The 22,444-nt window shown below is 52.9% G+C and overlaps 4 protein-coding genes across 4 annotated transcripts; 2 read left to right on the plus strand and 2 right to left on the minus strand.

Annotated features, from left to right (window-relative positions):
• On the minus strand, window positions 1-712 carry J3458_011681 (uncharacterized protein). Its single transcript, XM_066119937.1, has 2 exons — window positions 352-712; window positions 1-273 (listed from the first exon to the last, which is right to left on the minus strand). Exons 1-2 carry the CDS (start codon window positions 417-419, stop codon window positions 135-137), a joined length of 207 nt encoding a protein of 68 aa, XP_065975055.1. The 5' UTR covers window positions 420-712; the 3' UTR covers window positions 1-134.
• Window positions 713-8,225: 7,513 nt separating this feature from the next.
• GUA1_1 (GMP synthase (glutamine-hydrolyzing)) lies at window positions 8,226-9,447 on the plus strand. Its single transcript, XM_066119938.1, has 4 exons — window positions 8,226-8,780; window positions 8,832-8,908; window positions 8,960-8,990; window positions 9,419-9,447. Exon 1 carries the CDS (start codon window positions 8,377-8,379, stop codon window positions 8,776-8,778), a length of 402 nt encoding a protein of 133 aa, XP_065975056.1. The 5' UTR covers window positions 8,226-8,376; the 3' UTR covers window positions 8,779-8,780; window positions 8,832-8,908; window positions 8,960-8,990; window positions 9,419-9,447.
• Window positions 9,448-9,625: 178 nt separating this feature from the next.
• GUA1_2 (GMP synthase (glutamine-hydrolyzing)) lies at window positions 9,626-10,456 on the plus strand (the record flags this gene model as incomplete). Its single annotated transcript, XM_066119939.1, has 6 exons — window positions 9,626-9,739; window positions 9,791-9,849; window positions 9,923-10,037; window positions 10,090-10,242; window positions 10,295-10,353; window positions 10,411-10,456. 6 exons carry the CDS (start codon window positions 9,626-9,628, stop codon window positions 10,454-10,456), a joined length of 546 nt encoding a protein of 181 aa, XP_065975057.1.
• Window positions 10,457-17,934: 7,478 nt separating this feature from the next.
• J3458_011684 (uncharacterized protein) lies at window positions 17,935-20,425 on the minus strand. Its single transcript, XM_007813958.2, has 3 exons — window positions 20,205-20,425; window positions 19,306-20,118; window positions 17,935-19,258 (listed from the first exon to the last, which is right to left on the minus strand). The coding sequence occupies exons 1-3, from the start codon at window positions 20,331-20,333 to the stop codon at window positions 18,119-18,121; spliced, it is 2,082 nt and encodes a 693-aa protein (XP_007812149.2). The 5' UTR covers window positions 20,334-20,425; the 3' UTR covers window positions 17,935-18,118.
• Between the last annotated feature and the right edge of the window lie 2,019 nt (window positions 20,426-22,444).

The following is a 22,444-nucleotide window of genomic DNA, read 5'->3' on the forward strand; positions in this document are numbered from 1 at the left end:
CTTGGATGTATTTGGCTACCTACATGCCATCTTGCCCCGGGATATCTCTCTCTTTGTCGACTGCTTGCGACATTATACTTTTTCCCCCCACGGCCCGTGCTACTATTTACACATGGCAGCCTGGCTCCCCTTCCCTAGGAGTATTTTTGCACAAAGGTGTCACTTATGGGGAGCTGCTCCCGTCTGGTTTCGTAGACATACTGGTAGAGCATGTATTCGTTGCGTTTGGAGCGTTTCTTTTTCCCGGCACCCGGAGCGCCGGCTTCAGGCCACCTAAAAACACACCCGGCGCCATGTTAGACTACGCTGTGTACAGTTGATTTTCAAGTACATCTTGTTAGATGGACGAACCTTGCTGCGTAGCTCTGTTGCTGACCGGCACTCTGGGAGGAAACCCCTCGCTTCTGGGTATCGGCCATGATGGCAATGTTTCTTCACAGCCAGCGCAGGGCCAGTATAATCAACGGTGGGACGCCGAGATAGAGGCGCAAATCTTGCCAGGACAAGGGTCTTGCAGAAAAGAATGAGGAGCAGTGGTGGTAGAGATGGAAGAGTATGGAATTATTGTCCAGGACATGGTGATCCAAGCTGGGCGCAGACAGGCCTTTTATCCTACACAGGGCAGTCTGCCGCTGGCTGCTGATTCCATGGCAGACAATGACCCCGAAGCCACGACCACAGCTGGTCGGCGCTGCGAGCCAAAAGTGTCGATACTCCACACAGATCCAACCTCATCAGATGGGGACGGTCCATGATGATGCGCATTTCACAGCCCACCAATGTCGACGGCCAAATGTGCCCCATTCACCCCAGATGCAAGTAAGTGTACGGCCAATTGGTTGTGGTTTTCCGTCTGGCAGACCCGGCCTTCCGCGACCTCCCGCACCAGACCACGGACCTCGCTCACAAGGAGGCCGACCAGTTCTGGACCTGTCAGCAAGGCTAAAACAGGCTCGGCAGATTTTCCGCGTGAAAAGGGAGACCGGAATCTGGGGCCCGCCAGTGAAGCTGCTTGATGGCGAAGCAAAACCGAAAAAAACTGGCTAGCTCACGAGCGCATCGGGTATTGGCGTCTCGATATGGTCTATTATTTTTTCGCATTAGAACCTGTTGCTGCAAGGCCCCCTGCTGGTTCAATGGGACTCCCAGAGACAAAGACCGGCAATGACGAGGGAAGCCATGCATAGATGGCAAGACTGGTGCGTCCTTCAACGGCCTTGTGCTGCACCACGACAGCGGAGAGATTTCCGGACTGGGGTGACACTCAACTACTTGTAATACCGGCTCTAGGCTTTGTCTTCTGTACTGCTGCGCCCTGCGTGCTCCTGATTGTTGCGCCGGGAGCCCCTCACCGTTTTGCGCCGGAGCGTGCTCCCTCGGCCACATCGGCCACAGGAGCCAAATACGGGAGTGCAACGACGCGCGCCGACTGGCTGAAAGGATACAAAATCGCAACCCTCAGGAGAATGGTGCGTGCAGCCGGCAATAGCTCCGGTTCCGTCTTGGAGGGACTAATGCAGAGGCCAAGGCGGATGACGCCCGCGAGCCAGTAGAACAGCGTTCGTTGTTTCCGCGGATTGGTACATTTTGGCAGGCAGGTCCGGGATCTCATGAGATTTTTTTCGACTTTGGCTACCGCTTTCGTGCAGCGTTGATGCCTGGGAGGCCCTCCCGTGAACTGATCTGCCTGGGCTAGGATGGACGAAACATGCACTCCGTTGCTTTTTGATAGGTGGGCGATGGAGTTGCGTGCCGAGGGAGGCGTTTGCTTGCTTTTGGCAGGCTGGAGCACAAGTTTGCAGCATGCCATCAGGTCTCGTCATGGCTCGCGTGCAAAATTGTTGTGGCTGCTACGTGGCCCAGCGTCGGCGCGTGTAGCCAAAAACGCTCTTGGGCTTCGAACCGGGGGGGGGGGGGGGGGGGGGGGGGGGGGGGGGGGGGGGCGCACGGCAGTCTCTATGACATTTTTGACGTGGTTACACGCCTGCGGCAAGGTCTCCGAAGCTGTAGCACACCATCTCCTGCTGATGACAAAGGAACAGGTACACGCCAGGCTGGCCGTAAGGGGCGAGACTCTCTCCTGCTTCCGCGGGCAACAAACTTCGCGCTTCACCCATTCAACAATCGGGCTTGAAGGCAACGCGTATGGGTAGCGTCACGACATGCATAGAGTCTGGGCCCAAGGTGCTTCTTGACTTTGCCCAATACGGGATTCTACAAGCACATCAGCGCCCGGCCGAGGAAGACTTGACTGCATGTGTGCATGGGGGGGACGCAGGTGCGCCAGATACTAGGTCGCAGCAGTGAGGCAAACAAGGAATCAAACACATTTCTAGGGGGTCACCTGATTGCAGACCATGCGGGTGTAATGGAATCGATTGTCGGTAGGATGACCCGATCGTGGACGGCTTACTCTCGCCCTGTGCCAGTCACCAGGGACGGAAAATGCAAGCCGCCCACTCGACCTCGATTGGGAAAAAAAAAAGACAATCTGAAATCACGAATAAAGATAGCCCTTCTGTCCCTTAAGATGGTGTTTGTCACAAAGACTGTCGCCGTGGATGCTTCTGTGCTGCTACTAATTCCTAGTTTGTCTCATCCAGAGCAGTCTCACGGTTCGCGTAGTCGGTAGGCCGGCCAACAACCAAGGTGGTGAGGCAGCTCGACAAGTTTCCGGGGCTGCCGTTGCATCCCTGGACGACTCAAGTCTGTTGTTGAGTGTCTCGCTGTCTCTCTGAGCCAATTGTTTTGTTGCGCCACAGTTGCCAAAAGGAGTTAGTGGTGTGCGGGACTTGCCCGTGGCCCCCACTTGCCGTCCACGGCAGCTAATTTTAGCGCCCGGCCCAACGCTAAATCGTCAGAAGATTAGATAAGCCGTCGGCTCGTGCACGTCGGTTGACACGCTGAAGAAACTCGGAACCATCGGCGATCTGAATTGGGACCGGCAAAAGATAAAGTACGGGGTGTGAGGAGCGGACAGCAAGGGACAAGCTAGCGGTATCTTTTGCTGGACCATTCCACCACTCTCGCACGCCCGGGGTTAAATATGCATCGGCGTCAAGGTGAGTTGCATGGGACCTGATAATCGTCGCAGATGGTTTGGCGTACAAGATTTCAGAGGGCTGATGAAGGGGAGCGGGAAACACGGAGCACCGGGATCCAACGACCCCGAATTGGTCAAGCAGAGCCAGAACCCGCCCCTGTCCGCAATACGTACACCCTGCGACCACCCCCGCCACGTGTGCTGCCCTGTGAGCTCCAGGCTCTTTAAACACGGAGAAAAACAAGTCTGACGCTTTGGGAACTAGCCCACCAATCAGTCATCAGGCTGCCCGCAATCATTCCTGGACGGCATCCTTGATTAATCACAGGGGCCAGGGCCCACCCGTGATGTGCTGGCAGGGTCTGGCATAACCTGTATTGAGCTTGGATGAGCCGAGCGCAAATAATTGAGGTGAATGGCTAAGGAGGCTTTTCCGTACGGACCAAGATGAGACGAGAGAAGTGAATCAGGGGCAACCCGAAAGAAGCCCCCCGCTGTAATATCACCAAACCCAGTAAAAAAAATTTATTATACCTATTAATAATTTTTTTAAAAATAAAAGCCTCATCAGGTTTAAAGGCAGCCAGGCATATAAGTACTGCTAATAGAAAGCTAGCTAAGCCGGGTCATGAGCGTAGCTCGAACTACGTTCCATGACGATTTTAGGAAGGGAGCATATGCAGGCCGGCCCACCGGTCCCCTTCATTGTTGTTTGGTTTGCCCTGCACATGGAACGAACCCGGCAACTCCGTCAAAGCCCAGTCATCACCCGGGATAGGCCTGATCAATTTGGACAGCGCCAGGAGACGGAGCCCCGCAGCACACCGGCGCTGACCGTAACAGACGGTGCCATCATATTTGTGAGAGGTTTCGCAAGCCGTTTACGCCCGAGGACAAGCCCTGTATTTTAAGAGATGGTGGCTGCCATCACAAAATTGCCCATCTCGTCAGTCTTGAGGACTACAACAAAAATTATATATCATTGCACCTTCGTCGCAAGTACTGTTTTGATACGCCATCCGTGTGCCTTTATTTGGAGACTTAATGACCAGCGCTGAGAGAAACGGCTACTTGCTGCACAAAAGGTTAGGGGTCACGTTTCATGTTCCCACGACTCTTACAGAACAGGACAGGCGCCCATTTGTCTTGCTCTGTATAGAGTATAGAGTACGGAGAGCTTACGCAGTCGTCCGCACGGCTGGATGCAGGCTCCGGCTGTCTTGCGCAGACTTATGTCGCTGCGATAGGTGAGCCGATATCGGCCCTGCTAATTTGGTTTTCCTTTTGGCACACAGCCAAAAGCGCTCGAAGAAGCCATCTGGTGCTCTTTTCGACCGACAACGCAACCTGCCTGGCTGCCTCTTCCGAGCCGTCAGTTCAAGGGCGAATCAGATAAGGCAATTAGTCGCTCCGTCGGAGGCTTCCCTCGTGGCGTTGCAAGCTGATGTGGACTATACGGTTCATACGAGCATCACTAGGTCCAAGTGACAAGTTGAAGTGAGGCCTGGCGAGACCCGCAGACACACGGGCATGTGGGGATGCTTGGTGGTGTCGGGCTTCTCTTCAGTTTGGTCCAGCTTCCCGGCAAGTCCCCGGTGGTTATGTATATATAGGCGTACTGGCGTGACATTAAATTTACCCATGGGTACCCATTGTTACACCCTAGCCCCCTGTATTATGGTTCCCCTCGGCGATGACAAGCTTGTTTCCTGTTACCCGATGAAGCGAGCCGCCAACCATAAATCCCTGTAATCTGTGGCGCGCCCAATAACGAACCTGGCGGTGCGATGTGATTGGCTTCACGTTTCCTCGGCCTAAGCTTGTTTTCTGTTGCGTTGTAATGTTTTCTATTCCAGGTCCCTCTCCCTCTTCACGGGGGAGCAATGGTATCTGACAACTGTACTTGATATGTCGCATCTATGCTACACTCATAATAAAAACGACCACCGATGACTTTCAACCATGTCATCCAAACTTTCTCACTAGTATCTCATTAATCGGTGGTCCTAAAGACGAATCTTGAAGGTAGCGGTCGAGCATCGACTCCTGGAGAGGAGCAGCTTGTGGCAACTGATGTCCGGGACTTGGAACCTGACTACACACGACACTGGTTAACCATCACGTGGTTGTGGACTTGTATTATTTTGCTCATGGAACCAACTTTGCTGCCGGAGCTTGCGTTTGTTTTGTATTTGCACCTGTGTAACCAGCCCCGGCCTCGACGCCAGTCTCCACAACCAAGGACGACACGGACTGGTTAGCCATTGTGCCCGCCAAGTATAGCGGTAGTAGTGTGCGAGATGCAAAAGGCCGTGTACTGGTCTGCTGATAGGATTTAGGGAAGCGAGAGCATTCAGTAATGAGGAGAGAGATGAGGTTTTCCGATCGAGTTGGAAGGCCAGGGGGAAGGACAATTTATGTTCATTCACTTCAGCTGTTCTATACTCTCTGTACATACGTCAAGTATACTTTTGGGGACTGGGTTATGGGCTCAGCAACTGCCCAGAGCTCAACCTTCATCTCGTCCTACATTAGAACCCAGGCAGGGTTGTGGAGCTATGTCGGGCTACGTGTATATTATTGGCCTGAGGATGAGGATTCAGGGCGTCAAAATGGCCAATCCAATGTTATAGTACATCTATATGTATACATACCGAGATACCGATGGATGTCGCAGTGACACACATGGGTCCCCAGGCATGTGGATGTGGTAAGATTCCGGCCTTGGACTTGCAGGGCGATTGTTCCCCAGCACACTCTATGTAGGTATTCATCGTCATGATTCGTGCTCAGCGACCCAATCAATAGACAGGATGCAACTGCCAACCTTGATGTAACCGCCAGCCTTGATGCTATTGACAAAGCATCATGGAAATTGCACAGTCATGAGCCCTGACCATGCTATTAGTGCCCTTGCGTCATACGTGTACACCAGTGCGCGAGAACCTATTCCGTAGCCAAGTCTACAATAAGTTGGCGAATTACACGAGACAAATTTTGCGCAATGCTAAACCCAAGGGCCCTTGTTTGCTGGCTGTGACGCCGCAAGTTGGAAAATTGTATGTCGCCTGCTCGGACCCGACGGCCGAGTTACTCGTGCGTGGCTTATGCACCATGTCGACATTTTGGGAGGGCGACAGTCTCGCCCGGCACCCGCTGCCCTGCCCAAGCTCTTCCAGGTGCGGAGTACACATCCCAATAGACGGACTCCGCTATAGGGTTTCACAGGAAGGCTTGGCCAACATGAGTTGCATGTCATATGGAGAGTTGTGCTGCGAGGCAGCTCTAGTCCGGAGACGGGCAGGATAGAGGAAGAATAGAGCAGTCAACTAGTAAGTTATTTCGAAAAGAAGTCGGTCCCCAGTGCCCACCTCCCCTCCTCCGTTGCAACTCATCACAGCCCTCGTCGACTCGCAGGGAGTTGCCTTTGTGCCGTCAAATGGTCTTCAGAGCCGCCCTCGTGAGACGTGACGGCGTTGTGGATATTCCCATAAAAGGCTACGAGAGAGGTAGCATATCATCATTAGATTGCTACTTTTGGGGTCACCAATCCTTTATCAAATCAGGATGCCTGTTGCTCCACGTGTGGCTTGCATCGCAGACACCACACCACGAGTAGTACTACCATGTAGCATTTTCTCGGCCACAACGGCAAACACAGACCGCAACTGACTAGTTCCAGCAACAGCCATCATGGCGTCTCGGTTCTGGTCACTTCCTTTGCCCGTAACACAAGGACGCCCACGCCTTTGGCCCGGTCCGCATTCCCCGGCCTACAAATGGTTTAGCCTCGAGCTTGAGGCAAGCTGAACATGTCTTGTCGACTTGCAGCAGTATTGAAGTAGAGTCCTAACCAATAAGAAACCTAGTAATAAAAGGTACACTATTTGATTTAAGAAATAATATGATGATCAAAGTTTAAAAGATTTCTCAAGTTACGAAAAGTGACATCACACTTCATGATTGACAAATTGCATGCGAGTCGCTTAGTCATCCTCATGGTCCTCGACTCCTCGATATTTTCTTTTGTTTTTTTCCGCGAAGCCAACTCTGCGAATACCACCAATTTGCTCGATACGCCGCGGAAATCACGATCACAATAGCTTCCACCATTGAGGCCGAAGTACCTCATAGCAACTTTGACGTATGTACCGCCATTACCGGCAGAAGCCTAGAATTCGAGCCTCGGCCCTCGAGGGCTCACTTGTCGTCGCGCTCCACAATTTGCGATTGATCACCCCCAGACAGAGTGCCCAGGCGCAATCAATGTACAGCCGTAAGAAGAGTGGACTAGCTGACCCTGTCTTTCCAGACCATACTTGTACTCGACTTCGGCTCACAAACTAGCCATCTTATTCTGCGACGGCTACGGGCTCTTGGCGTCTTCGCTGAGCTACTTTCGTGTACCACCAAGGTCGCTGAGCTGCCATGGAAGCCCAAAGGAAATATCTTCTCTGGAGGTGTCAAATCTCTTGATGTATGGTTTGTGCTGAGATCTGACTGATCTACTAGGCCCTTCCTCTGTCTATGACGAGGGCTCACCCCGTACAGTTTCCGTCTCCCAAACGTCCCGTTACATGTGCTCATATGTGTAGATGTTGATCCTGCTGTTTTTGAACTTGATGTACCCATTCTGTGAGTGTTTTTTACCCTCCGCTCAAGTCTCTGAACCTAGAATAACACGGATGTGCAGTGGTATTTGGTACGGCTTGCTCCAACATCCATCGATACACGCTATGACACTAACATCATTGACCCCAGCTATGGTTGCCAGGAGATCGCTTGGCGAATCGACGCAAAAAATGTTGTTCGCGGAGAGGCACGAGGTTTGTGACGTTTGAAACACCATGTGAAATTACTTCTGACCCTCCCCATAGAGTATGGCCACGCGGACGTCACCATCACCAAGTTAACAGTCATGCCGACCGGCTTTTCGCCGGGTTGGGAGACGGAATTTCTGTCTTCATGTCCCACTTTGACAAGCTAATCAACTTGCCTAAGGCGAGTGAAGTTTCATTCGAATTTTGGAAAACTCATTAACTCTAGCAGGACTTTGTGGTTATTGCTGCCACCAAGAAATCAGAGTTCGCTGGCATCGCCCACGAGGAGAAGCCTATCTTTGGTTTGTTTTGCCTAAGCTACCTTTGTAGCTCAGTAAGGGAGGATGCTAACAAGGTGACTAGGTGTCCAGTTTCATCCTGAGCTCGAACACGTTCGTCCCTCCAAGGCCTTACAGTGGAACTCTCTCTGACATTCGGATCTAGACCCCCCGCGGATCCGATATCCTGTTCAACTTCAGCGTCGATATCTGCGGAGCTCGACCAAACTGGAAAATGGGCAACTTTGTTGAGCTCGAGATCGCTCGCATCGGGGATCTTCTTGGTCCCAAAGCTCTCGTCATTGGTGGCGTAAGTGGCGGTGTCGACAGCACTGTAGGAGCGACTTTGATGCGTGAAGCCATTGGGGACCGCTTCATCGCGACAGGTATAAACAATGGCTGTATGCGTCGCAACGAGTTCGAGGAGGTCAAGAAAAATCTCAGCGACCACCTCGGTATCAATCCCACCGTTGTCGTTGCCGGCGAGCTGTTCTTGAGTCGGCTTGCGGGTGTTTCCGATCCCGAAAAGAAGCGAAAGATAATTGGGTCGACTGTACGTACTATAAGTTGTCTTGGATGGGTTCGCGACAGTGATACTACACCAAAGTCATCGATGTGTTCGAGAAAGAGGCTATAAGGGTACGCACCTTTCCCTGAAAGTGTGGAAGGCTTACTAACACGGCTCACAAGATCGAAAAAGAAGCAGAAAACACACCAGATTCCGGGAAGGTCGAGTGGTTCTTGCAAGGGACACTATACCCTGATGTGTAAGTCGTTTTTGAGCTTGTAATATCGAGTCCAAGCTAATAGCATTTCAGTATCGAGTCAGACCCTCAGCGACAATCAAGAGTAAGTTGATAAAGCTCGACCCCTGTGTTCATCACTTTTGTGTCTACCTCCGGCACCTTGAGAAGAGCCTTGTGTTGAACGATTTTGACCTGCGAGACGCCTCCTTCCTTCAGCCGTAAGCCTCCTCAATCGCCAGTTGAGATTGATGGCAGCGGTCTGAAGGAAAAGGCAGCCTTTTCATCTTCTTAGGAAGAGGAAAGTTGGCGCCTCTGCAGGTAAGGTTTTCATTGCTTCTGTAGTTGAAAACCTAATTAAGGTTCCTGTGTTGTGCAGCCTTGGATGTGTTGAGGTATTGCAATGTGTCGAAAACTGTGTTCTTTGGTCTTGTCGCCGGCCTTTCTGCCTTCTAGGCACGAAAAGGAATTAGATAATAATGATAAAGCTCGAAAAAGTCGTGCAAGAATTGGACACTAGCTAACTAGAGATAGCCCACCATAATACTGGCTGTTTGCCCGAGGTAAGAAAAATCAACGCCTATGATTCATTTCCCTGTTACTTACCAGCGTGTAGCGAATGATGAATGGCGTAAGTCGAACACCGCTTAGCTAAGTTTGATCACACTGACTAAGACGGTTTATTTAGCAAGGCTTACGTGTAAGTACACTTCTATCTTTCATCACGGAGTGAAATCTGACATGACTTCTATCACAGCTATCGAGCCGCTCCGACTTTTATTCGTGAGTCTTATACTTGTCTTCAATACGCTCGGTCATGCAGCTAATAATACTGCACAGAGAGATGAAGTGAGGGTAAGGTAATAACAGGGTGAATCTTGACTTTACGTTTACTAAGCTTTGCAGGCAATTGGTCGGCAACTCGGCATACACGAGTCGCTGGTAAACAGGCACCCATTCCCCGGGTATGTTGATCACCCTCGAGCTTCTCATTCTCCTTACCAGCTTTGTAGCGTCTGCTAACTAAATCGAATGCAGACCGGAAATTGCCATTAGGATTCTTGGCGACGTTACCAAGGAGCGAGTTGAGATCGCCCGCAAGGCTGACAATATCTTCATCAACATGATCAAGGAGGCTGGCCTTTACGACCAGGTAGGGCGCGTCACGCAGGTCAAGATGGGTGCAAGCTAAACATGCCTCCTAGATGTCCCAAGCCTTTGCTAGTCTTGATACTAGCCGTAGTGTTGGTGTTTTTGGTGATGTGCGCGTTTGGGGTTACATTGTAATCCTCCGCGCTGTTCGTACGAAAGACTTTATGAGCGCTGAGGTGTTCAACTTTGGCAACTCATTCCTCCAGGTAAATCACCCAGCCCTTATACCGTTCTTTCGCGTACTAATCCCTTACCTAGGATGTCTCGCGTGCCATTTGCAATCAGGTAGATGGTGTGTCCCGTGTTGTCTATGATTTGTAAGAAACTGATGGCCCCTATGAATCTCGAGCTTCGTGCTAATACAGTCTCACTAGAACTTCAAATTCTCCTGGCTCTATGGAGCTGGAACAGGCGGCATAATGGAATACTTCCCAGCGTGGGCTGGCGAGAAGAATAGAAAGTGAGTTTTATACCATTTGGAGACTCTTCTAAATAAAGGCACATAAAATGGAAAGGGCGAATGGGCTCAGAATTGATTGCACCATGCCATGATGCTGGCCGTCTTTGGAGAGGACGCGCAGCGCGCAATAAAGATATCAGGCTGCGGCAGTGGAGAAACCCCTGTCAGGACTGGGTACGAATAGCAGAGTGACTACGGAGATGTGACAGGAAGCCTCGCTGCGAATAAGCTATTAGTTAGGTGCGTAGTTGGACTGTATTAATCTCTGAACCTCTCACTATCCACTGCTACGGAGTTTTCCTGTTATACCTCGCTGTGCCCTCGTGACTAGGGCACAGCTAAGGAATACCTCTTGCATGGTACCTGCCGACGAGCACGTAAGGCGCGGGGGCGGGGGAGGGCCAACGCTACCCTGTGGGTATTAATGGGCCTGGTTGGACGACATGGCCCGTGACTTCTTTAGGCAAGGCGTCCGGTTTCGGCTGGCCACCGACGGGAGGATCCACCATTCAACGGCCTGTCAAACGCGTACCGGGCGGGAGCTAAAACTTTGAATCCGTGCCTGAGGAAGGAGCGACAAACGGCGTCAAAGCGTCCAAGGTAGGAAAGAAGAAAAAAGCATGACATGACGACAATGTTATCGCTACGTTCAGAGAAGGGAATGAATACCCAGATAATTGCAATCTCGCACACTTGTTATTGTACGCCTCGTTTCAAATTTCGCACGCTTCACCTGTACGCTGTCTAGTCACCCCCACCGTTTCGGGCTAATAGCGTCCGGAGCAATTCGTCACCTTCACTCCATTGGATCCTTCCAAGGATTGTGCAAGCAAGAACAAAAAAAAAAAACGTTGCACAAGGTACCATCTGTCCTTCGCAGGGACGCCGGTCTCCAGACTGGCTCCCACAATGGCAAACGGTAGGGCGGTCAAGTACGTGTTGCCCCATCTATTATATGATATATCCATGTCCGCCAAGTACCCCGTACCCAGGGAGCCGGCTTTGTTGTCTCTTCTCTCCGCAACTTCTCGTGTGTAAAAAATCTCGCCTCATGGCGCACCGGGAGCTTTGGCCAGCGGCATGACCACTTGGCCCATCCATGCAGACATATCCCGTCCCAGCCCGTCTTCAATTGTGGCCTGTGCCTGTGCTATCCTAACAAGACCCATTTTGAGAAATTCTACGCCCTCGCTGGCAGACACTGCACTTGTAGACCATCATTTCAAACCCCAGACACAAGAAAATGCGTCATCTTGCTTTACTCGAGGGCCTTTTTTTTTTTTCCTTTTTGGCTGCTGGCCTGAAAGCTCGCTGGCCAGTAGAGCAGCCATTCACGCCTTGCGCCGTGGCGTCGGTGAACCTCAGGCGAACTACGTGCAGGGACTGGCCCCTGAGCAATATCAGCCCAATTTCTCTTTAGCATTGCGTAAGTGCAGTATTACCGCGTGTTCAGGCTGCCGCGAACCACTGGGCAACGAGCAGGGCCAGCCATTGGGTCGCGCGGGTTTGCGACTACGGCGATGCGTGTCTCACGCCGGCCGTACGCCGTACTGCGGTTGACTTGGGTGGCTCACATCACCTGTTCCAACTGTAAGTCATCCAATTCAGGGCCCATTCTCTGCGGCATGGCGTTGGCTCCAAGGAGGCGAGCACAGTTTTGCATCTAGATTGGTTTCTGTAAGTGGCATGGCGATCCGAATACATGCGTCGGACCGGGGGGAGCCGACATGTTTGAAATTGGCGGACAGAATTGCGGACCGGTTCACAAAACTGTCTTGTTCTGGAGTCTATCTGATGTCATTGCATCTTCTGGCCCGCCTGTCTGGTCTCCAGCGCCTTGGTGCGGCCGCCCGTGGCCACGACTTGAGCTGCGCTGCGGCAGCCTCGTTCCTCACAACCCGTCAGTAGTGAGCCAGGGGCGCGGAAATGACCCATTGCTGGAGGGCGTTGCTCGGCTTACCGAGGCCGCTGTTCGAGAAAAAGTTCAAAGGCCATGAACCATCTTGATCGGGCTGCCGCTGCGGATGCATCGCACGCGCGCGAGTTCCATGCAGTGTGTCCTGTACTGCTGGCATGTACACAATCACTGCCCGCATCCTCCTGCATTCTTTTGTGTTTTTCTCTTCCTCTTCTTTCTTTCTTTATTGGTCCCGTAGCCACGTCACCTTGCACTCTCCATCGCCCTGTTGCCTTTCCCATGAACAATGCCTCGCCAGTCTGACCCACGCAAGACGCCGTGCATCGTACACACATGGCTTGATGGTTTGTGCAACAGGGCCATGACTGAATCCCGTGTTTGCAAAATCCACCTTCTTGGTGATGTGATTTGCATACACCCCACCCCAGCACCGACAAGTGAAGTCGACCCGTAGCCGCTCTACTTGGTGTGCATAGTTTCCACGACGGCAGCTCGCAGTCGACTTGGGACGAAAACAGAGGCTTGCACAACCCGTCCCCCAATATACGCGGCTGGGCATAATGTCCTTTGTCATGATGTTGTTTCAGGCCCTGTCCAAACTTGGTGGCCGACTCATCGGGTGGACAACTGGACAAAGGTACAATGGCTATCGAGTACCGAGTGTCGACGATGCTTTCCCGAGCAACGCAGCCAGCGAGGCTTACCAGAGCCGCTCGAATGCCCAGTCCCTTTATTACTTGCATCCCTACCAGTAGCAGCCGGTAGCTACGCCCGGTAATGTGATGCCATTTTCGTTCTCCATTGGCACTTTGCGTATATCGCACACCCGACAAGAACGTGACCACGCACCGCACCATGGCTATTCATGTATTATCGTCTGACACTGCAAGCTGCAGGGGACTCCGTAGTTGATCTCGGCATCTCCAATAGCTGGCCATTCACACCACGCTTCACCTTGATGTCTTGGCTTGCTTGAAATATCTTGGCCCCCAAACCCTTGTAGAGGGCGGTTCTATATTGCAACGTCTCTGTCCACAGCGCATTTCGGCAGAAGGAGGAAAAAAAAAATCATTCAATTTCGGCAGGATAGGAAATCAAGTCCGCAGACGACGTGTAGCTATGCATTGTGCCTCTCTTCGTGCTCCATGTACATGATTCCCAAGACAACCCACATCCCCCCCCCCCCCCCCCCCCCCCCAACCAAAAAAAAAACATCTTTCCTTTGCCACACCCCAAAGAGCCTCTTCAGTTATATTTCGCCACAAACACCTCATTGATAGGCAGCTCCCCCGGACGGGTCTCATCAAGATATCTGTCCAGCATCACTTCGTTGGCTGACCGACGGCGGTTGTCACCGTTTGTAAGTGTATGCGGCCTGGGGTCGAAGGCGAGGACAATATGAGTTGATCTAGATCATCTTGGCACTCGGACTCATTGAATCGTAGTACGAACCTCACTGCGGAGTCACTCTGCGGGCCAAGAGTTGGGGTCGTGTAACTCGCTGCCCTGGCAGAGCTGCTACCCGTCTCGACGGCAAGGGACGAGATGGACTGGGGGAACATTTTGGGATGGTAAAACAGCAATTGCGGACGAAACAATCAAATCGCCAAGGGTGTGTCTCTTCACACTGGGGCGAATATCTTGTTGGAAAAGGAGAGCTCCAACACTTGGCTTCGGCAGCCGGGCAGCCCGGCAATTTATAATGTCAAGTTGAATCACCAGTATCCAGAGGAGGGGTCACGTCCTCGTTGGACGGACAAGACGCGAGCAGTCCTCCATCATGACTAAAGCTACGAATTGTCCATGCAGCGGACTCTAGAGCCGAAGGATTAGGCAAAAAGAACGCGCAAACTACCAAGCAGTTTGCAATTTTCCTTTTTTCTGCCCCTCCTCCCGCCCCTCGGGCATTCCCACCTGTTGCCATTGTCAAATCGGAGGGGGGTGCATATAGTTAGGCCGGCCCAGGTCCGGGCATTGACCATGCATCTCTCAGACTAGAGGCAAAAAGGGGCCCGCGAACACCGTGGCATCCTCGCCGTCACATCCCGCCGGCACGCAGGCAGAAGACGGCCGACTTCGGGTACCTGACTTGGGCTGGGCAGGAGAGAAGGACGACGGGGCCAATCGGTGTTGCGTCGCCAGCAATCACACGGAGGTCGGTCCAGGACCTGATGCTCTGCTACTGCACGCTGTGCCACCCACATGATGCGTCCTTGCTGTCTCCGCATGCAAAAGACAGCCTCACTTCCTGGCGTATGTTGCGCCGAGAGCAGAGGACCGTCCGTTGGACCAAGGACCTGTGCGTGATTCCCTCACAACAGGCTCAAGGACATCCAATCGAGCCGGCCAGGTGGCTTATGCGGGAACGGCGGCGGAATATGAGATCTGACCTCCTTTTCCTGCAAGCGTCTCCTCGTACATGGCCAGCTGCAGTCACGCTGTGGCCTGCAGGTGGCGAACTCTTGCCCTACCAAGAGCTTGGTCATGCCTACGCAATCCGATGGCCAAGGGGGACAGCAGGATAGCCGTGGCAGACACATTCATGTACGCTGATGAAATGGTATTGCGAAGCGTGTTGTGAAAATGCACAAGTCGGGGCCTACGACATCCATCGAGAATTCATCAAGATCCGAGAGCAGCTCTATTTGGCAGCCTATGACCCAACAGTTGCAGCTGGGGTCAACGACGAGGTTCGCATGGATAAAGGCACTCGGCATTCTCGCCTCACTTTTACGCTTTCACATGGTATTCCGCCAAACTGCAACGTATGCACGCTTGTAAAGAAAGAAAAAGCAAAAAAAGGGGTGACGACACAGCTCACGTCTGACGAAATGCTCCCGAGGGCCATTCTACACTCCCCACCCCTTTTTCCTCCCCCGAATCATCCTCTCTACATCCGCTTCGTCATGTCCGTACACTTGCTTTCGTCGCCGAGAGCCCGTTGGTAGGAACGTGAGTGATCGACAGAAGGAATCACTCGGGCGCAGACCCCTCAGGATGGTGCACGTCGCCAAAGTCAAGCCATCAAGGGCGTGTTGCGTATCCGCCATGCAAAATACATCCTGTACGATACCCCCCCTCCATGATGCTGCGTGGACATTCCCCACTCCATGCCATCTGATAATGCCTCAGTGGCGAGTGCCGAAAAATCAGTGATGGACAGAAATCGCTGACAAGACTCCACGGTGTTGCGATGCGCTCGATGAATGAACAGCCCCGAGACGATACGATCAAAGAATAGCTTTCGCCCTAGCCATCGAGGCGTGGAGTCGGCTGCCAGGGTTCTGGACGTGTCCTGGTGGGTGTACGGAAGAAGAGGCTTCATCCGACAGTATATCGACCCATGATTTCATGTCTGCGTATCGATTTCGTGGTCGGTGTGCAGTCTCTGTGCCACGGCTATGGCAGCTTATTCGACGACAGTTACTCTCCACTTTGCGGCGAGCACCTCGAGTGATGCACCATGATGCCGGTCAGACTGCAAACAGTTGCCATCGTCACTGCTTTTACCCTTCACCGTAGCGAGGCATGTACTACACTTGAGAGCTACAAGGAGTTGTACCTTGCTGGCTGAAGCCACGTGCAAAGGCTCCAGGAAAGCGAGAGATACAAGACAATCTGCAAAACACGACGAAGACGAGGCCGGATGCACGTCAGCACGTTATCAGGGGCTACGAGCTTATACCGCAAAAAAAAAAAAAAAAAAAAAAAAGCATATATACAACGCCAAACTATCCCCGTAGGGAGATGAAGTCGTTGGAAATGATTTCAGGGAACAGCACCGGTGCTATTTCCAACAGGGACAACATGTCTAACCACCCGACTTTCGCATACCATCTTTCCGTCTAAAAAGGGGCCATCTACGCTCAGAAGCACAAGTACAATGATGAATGGTATTCAAGACACCGAAGAGGCCGATGCTAAAACACACTCCACAAAATTCATACGCAATTCCGCAGAGAGCACAAGAAAATCCAGCAACAGCCGACACCATATTTGTCAAGACACCAAGTACACAGGGCTCAATGGCACAATCCGACAAGATCTGCCATATTGATAATCACGCACGGAGCTATGCCGGCTAGCCATCCCCCATCATCCTGCGAGGCTTCCATCGTCTGCAAAAGCCCGCTCATGACTCTAATCAGAGTTCCTCAGCGCTTGGGAGGAGCGCCCAGCGCTAGTTGTTACAACCCAGAGAAGCCTTGCAAGCACGGCCGGTTCCTCCTCAAAGCCGCATTCGCCCTGCGCCAAAAGCAGAACTCGGACAACCATGCGCCCGCGGCGACTTATACCACCAAGCCGCCCATTCGGTTTTCGAGACTCTTCCGGGGAAGAACGGATCCTCCTCCGAGCCCTGCTTCCTGCCACTCCCAAAGTCCCCGTACCCATCGGCACGCACTTGCCGGCCCCACCACAGCCGTTTGTTTCAACCCCCGGTCTTGGCGCGCCATGTTTCCGGATTACGCCCGTGTTACTGACCACCCACCCGGCGGGCCGGAGACGTCAAACGGGACAAACCCCAGCTCCTGCTCCGTTGTTTTCCGCTTCTGCGCTTCTGTGTATTCGACCCGCCGTTTTCCGCCCATTTCAAAGACGCCATTCCGTCTAGCCCATGGCTCCAAGGCTGCGCGGGCTCCCACGTCTCCTGCGCACGACCACAAAGAGGAAGTCTGGTGTGCTTGGTCGGCCGTGCAAGCGGACGGCAGCAGACGCCTGGCAGCAGTAGCAAGTAGTGCCGTCTTTCTGCCCTCTTCTCCGAATCGTATGCTCTCTCTTTGACATATTCCGCGACACTCGTGTCATAAACCTGCACAACGCGAGCCACTACACGCAATATTGACACTGCGCAGAATCTGCATCGACATCAGGAGCGTTCATTTCGGTGCCGTCGCCATCGTCCCCAAGTCCCTCCCGCGGCGCAAGGGCCATCCCTCGCCACAATGGACAGCGGCCAGGCTCGACGTTGTACCTGTCAACGTGCGGCCTCCAGTTCGATTGGGTCCGCCGGGACACGCACACAGAGCTGTGCCCCTCGTGTGCCTTTAGGTCTCGCGATGCGGTAGTATGCGGTATTTTGTACATTTCGTCGGCCAACATGTTAGCGGATGAGCGATGGCGGCGGCGGGAATGTTTCTTTTGCCGGGCCTTCTTGTCGGGGAGCGTGGTTGCGCTGACGGCGGCCATCCTTTCCATTGCACTTGATTTGAATCGAGGCGACCACAAGGTTGGGCACGGTCATGGCCAAGCGCATCGGGCCGTTGGGGCTGTTTCGGTGGCCATCTGAGCGGAGGTGGGCAAGGTCCCGGGGATCCAGCTTTGCAAGACTGGAACTGATGCCTGCAACGGCGTACTTGGTGCTTTTGAGGATGGATCTTGTTCGAGGGGAGATGAGGGCGTTGCCGGGAAAGAGAGTGCAGAGAGCTGAGTCGACGAAAAAGGCTGCTGACGCGCCTAGGAGTTTCGTGCTACATGCTCCGCTCACAATGGAATCGGGTGGAAAAGCTGAGATGTTGGCCGCTCAGAGTGAGCATGAAATATCACCATTGGCCTCATGAAAAAAACGCCCCATTCATGCTGTTGCTACGCTAAGAAAAAAACGCCGTCTAATGCCATATTCAAGTATGCTGAATGCCGATAGTGCCGCCCATAACCAGCCCAGTCCATCACTGTATAATCCGTCATAAACGCCGTGCAAGCAGCCTTACAATACCACTCTCAGCACCTGGTGGCCAAGCATGCTGACCAGCACTCCCACGCCATATGGCCCGATTTGATCTGATTGCCCACTCCACACCTTGGATCCAACCCAGCAAATGGCCGCCAGTTCTGCCGCGCCGAGAGCCGATAATAAGTAGGCTGCTGGTCCTGGTATCCTCTTTTCAATCCTATGGCTCGTGTCTCCTGTCCTGCGGAGAGCTACGACGCCAGCCACAAAGAGGGTTGTGAGCCGCACTTCCCATGCATACGGCACATGTGCAAACATGGCCAGCAGCCATGCTGACAACAAAACCATCAGAACGGTGGTTTCGAGGCCGGGCTTGACGCTAGTTTGGGGCATGGTTTCGGCCGATGTGGTTGAGCCACGTTTTTCTGCCGCCATCTCGGCGTTTTCTTCTTCTTGGTCCTGTCCCAACGTGAAACTCTGGCTGAGCAAGTCTGCCAGAGAGCTGGCATCATGATCTTTCTGCGGGGCAAAGAACCTGGGTTGCTTGAATTCAACGCCACCATTCGTGTCGCTACCGATGGTGGTTTGAGACGACGTCGGCTGATGGCCCCGCCTTGTAAACATGACTTTGCCGGTCCCCGCAGGTTCTTGCTGCTTTGGGGCTGGTGACCAATGGGGGTTTCGCAGTCGTTGAGCCGGATTCACGGGGGCCGCTGGAACCTTGCACCAAAAGGGGTTCTTTGCTTCTGGTGATGACAGAGCTTCTTCATCCATTCGCCCAAATTTGCTCGTCAAAGGCGTCGAGTTGTCGTTGAGAGCTCGGTGCTGTGATGCAACTGGCGACCAATCCATCTCTTCATCATACTGCAGTTGTTCTGTCCGCTTTGTGGGGGTCTCGGCTGGTCTCATGCTGCCAAGGACTGGCCGCAGGCTGCTCTGGGGCCGCAGAGGGCTGAATTGCGATTGAGGAGACGGAGCCTGGTCGGTCATGATTGACTTTTGGGGTGTTGCGTTTGCGGAATCAAGCGCGTCATTGACAAGTTCAGAGAAGGTTTTGGAATCATCCCGTCTTCTCTGCATAGGTGATTTTGCCTCTTTGGATACTAGTGGTCTGTCTTCTGTCGCAAACAAGGGAGAGGTGTCTACGCGAATGGATTTGCCTGCCAACACGTAAATCTGCCTTTGTTAGTAGAGCATCAACTATGCGCGGCCAAGCAACTCACCAGTGTCATGACCACCGCCATAGCTACATGGGCGCTGAGCTTGGCTGTCCCAGAGCCTGCGGTTTGCGCATTCGCATCAACCACGCCGCGGAAGATGAAACGGAAGAATATGGTCAATCCCTGGAACGAGTACCACTGGGTAAATCCCAGCAGGTGCCTGGTAAATCCTCGATTCACCTGCACGAAATGCGGGTTCCACCACACCGCCAGAATAGCAGTCCGAATACTCCACTGGATCAAGGTAGCTGCACTGGGAAGAAAGCCAATAGCCAGCTTGAGCCAAGAAATGGCCGTAGCATACGTACTCTGATCGTCGGGATCATACATGCCATCGTTGCTTTGCTGCAGTGACTGCGTCATCATAACAAAATGCCACAACATTTGCAAAACGAAGCCTGTTCGCCACAACGTCTTCCCCAGCGTGTTTACCCAATCAAGCGGCGTCCTCCTCCTGGTCCTCCGGCCCCGGCTCAAACTCATCATCCGTCGTAAATGGTCAGTCTTGGCGGTATAACCAGCTTGACGTATTCTACCCTCGACACGTTCGGCGCAATCGCTACATACTTGCGGGTATCGTTTCTCGAGGTTCCGTCGGTAGCGGTAGTAGTTGCGCTCAAGCTCAGGGTAGTCAGGGTCTGTAGGGTCGTCAGGGAGGTATTGGGCCAGTGACTTTGTGAATAAGTGCTGGTTCTTGAGGCATGTTTTGCAGAAGATGCCGTCCGTTTCAGAAGGCGAGGGAGATTGCTGTGCGGCGTATTGGACGGCTGCTGCTTCGTGCTCGGTTGCGACAGGGGGGTCTGTGATTTCGCCATTCTGTCAAGGTCAGCAGCATATACGACACAAGAAAGGGGCCAGGCTTCGCCAGCTATCCAATGCCATCATTGGGACACAGCGCATACCTCGTCTAGATAATTGGTTGCATCGCAATGCAAGCACAGAAAGTCGCGAAATGTGCCGTCAAACTTGATGCCTGGTCGCTTCCCACAGTAGAAGCAGGTCAGGTACTTTGCACGCCCGAAGCGCGCCATAGTGGCATGTCCTCGCTGGACAGTACGAGAACAATGTGCGCGCAGGAGCCAAGAGTAGTTGGGAGTGTGTCGAGGCCAAGGTCTCGGTGTAGATCAAGCTGGGAGCGCCAATTCTAGGATTTTGCCCAAGGCGGTGAGAAGAATGTTGTGGACCGGTGGTAGTTGTCGCTCCTGCCGCCGACTTCCATCGCGCTTGTGGGGCGTTGACGCGGTTGCAGCAAGCGGCGTCTATTTAATCTATCTACCAACATCACCAACAAACGCGGCTCTCTTCCTCCTACGCCTGCTTGCTGCTTGGGCCTCCTATAATCCGGCACCTAGCTTAAAGCCGCCACGCCAATTGGACCCTTTAAGTAAGCCCGTAAGCCTCGTCTGGCCAACTCGGAACGCCAGAGCACTTGCCTATTACTAGCTGCGACTGAATACACCATCCCAACCAAAGACTCTATGGTGTCGTCGTGGCAATAACAAGTTTAACGACAACCAATGATGAATCCGCATACAATGACACTAAATAACCAATTAATTCAGCCGAAGGCTGACTCTACATTAATCCATAAGTTTTCCGAATAATGAGGGTTTGGTGCAGGCTTGACAAATAAGTTTCTATTGGTCCAAATTTTGTATGGGAAATCGCGAAAGAAGGCTGGATTGGTTGGTGGCTCTAGAAAAGTGGGTAAAGGACAGCCACCGTCTGTCGGTGCTTCTTTGTTTACTTCTCTGTTTACAATCGTTTACAATCGTTTACAATCGTTTACAATCGCTAAATTTGCCCAGCGATCTGTTCGTTTGCTTGGCCAGCAGCCTTTCTTCCATTATTGAAACAGATGTACCGCATGGTTGGGTATGGATTATGATTCTAGGGGTAATATTAGTCCTAGATCTGAATTGGCAGTCCATTGCCCGTCTTGCGACCGAACAAAATCACCAAGTAATTTCGTTAGCAGGAGGAAATCTGCCAATCCAACTACAACCTGTCTGGAATGCCGGGACCACCGCAATTCCGAGGTAACTGACACCATTGATATACTATATATGCCTCCCTAACCTGATCAAGCGTGCCAGGTCCAAAGGTGCCGTCCTTGCATTGAGAAAGCTGGCTGTCCGTCCTACCTCAGCTGAGAGATCTGCCCCGAAAAGAACCGACAGAGACGCTGGCCTATCGCCTCCTAACCAGAGATCTGGAACCCAACCTACATCGCCAGAGAAGCTACGGCAACAACATACAGCTAGGAGTTTGTTCGGAGAGCCAGGCAGCCAGCCGCAGATAGTGCTGGGGACGCCGATCCCACCAACCCAAGCGAGCTCGCGGCTCTTCCGGGCTCTAGCTCCCTCACCGCCTGTGCCGCCCTCGACCGATCCTGTCGCCTCACATTCTGATCCATCTACTGTCCGAAGCAGCACGACTGGTGTGGACTACTCTTACCTGGCTGTTAGGTTCCACAAGGGCGGGAAGGACTCGCAAGATGATGCCTCCAAGGCCGGCGCCAGGGCCAAGCAGGCCACTATTCGGCGCGACCATCGTTCACGACGCCGTGCAGGGGAGGCTGTGTCACTAACTCCCACAATCTCTCAACTCGGCGTCTTTGAAGGTTCTGATGGTCCTGGAGAAGGTATCCTTGTGCTGTGGTCCCGGCAGTTTGTTCAAGCTAACCACGGAACGTAGCTGGGAGTCAAGATCGACTACAGGCAAATGAGCTCCCAGATGGGGATGGAATGACCAAGGAAGCGGATGACAGGGGACAGTTCTCTGAATCTGATGTTGACGTCGAGGACTATTTCAACTTGCTGCTTTCACCTGCTCGACCACGGAAGTACCTCGAACACCTAGGGGTAGAGTCTGATTCCGATCTAGGGGACGAAGACGGGAACGATAATAGCAATGCCTTGGACGAAAGCCCTCTTCGCTATTGCTCGCGGCAGCCTTCCAGAAAGTCAGGGCCTCGTCGCCGTGCTCGCCGTGGTCCTGCCCCTGGTACAGGAGGGCGGCCAAAAAAATCTCAAAGGCAAACTCGATCGTCGGGGCCGCCACGACGGTACCGGAGTCCAGTGATGATTCCACCTGAAGAATCGGCCGTATTTCACGCACAAGATCCGGTGTGGAATGGGGA

Source organism: Metarhizium acridum, assembly GCF_019434415.1.
Source record: "Metarhizium acridum strain ARSEF 324 chromosome Unknown scaffold_234, whole genome shotgun sequence".
Classification (NCBI taxonomy): Eukaryota; Fungi; Ascomycota; class Sordariomycetes; order Hypocreales; family Clavicipitaceae; genus Metarhizium; species Metarhizium acridum.

What these genes read in the sequence shown, in the direction of transcription:
- J3458_011684 (XM_007813958.2), bottom strand. Translation starts at nt 20,333, where the DNA reads ATGGCGCGCTTCGGGCGTGCAAAGTACCTGACCTGCTTCTACTGTGGG. An exon ending in CAACCAATTATCTAGACGAG is followed by an intron (nt 20,119 to 20,204) that starts GTATGCGCTGTG and finishes TGACCTTGACAG; the next exon opens with AATGGCGAAATCACAGACCC. An exon ending in TGGCGGTGGTCATGACACTG is followed by an intron (nt 19,259 to 19,305) that starts GTGAGTTGCTTG and finishes TAACAAAGGCAG; the next exon opens with ATTTACGTGTTGGCAGGCAA.
- J3458_011681 (XM_066119937.1), bottom strand. Translation starts at nt 419, where the DNA reads ATGGCCGATACCCAGAAGCGAGGGGTTTCCTCCCAGAGTGCCGGTCAG. An exon ending in CAACAGAGCTACGCAGCAAG is followed by an intron (nt 274 to 351) that starts GTTCGTCCATCT and finishes GTGTGTTTTTAG; the next exon opens with GTGGCCTGAAGCCGGCGCTC.
- GUA1_1 (XM_066119938.1), top strand. Translation starts at nt 8,377, where the DNA reads ATGGGCAACTTTGTTGAGCTCGAGATCGCTCGCATCGGGGATCTTCTT.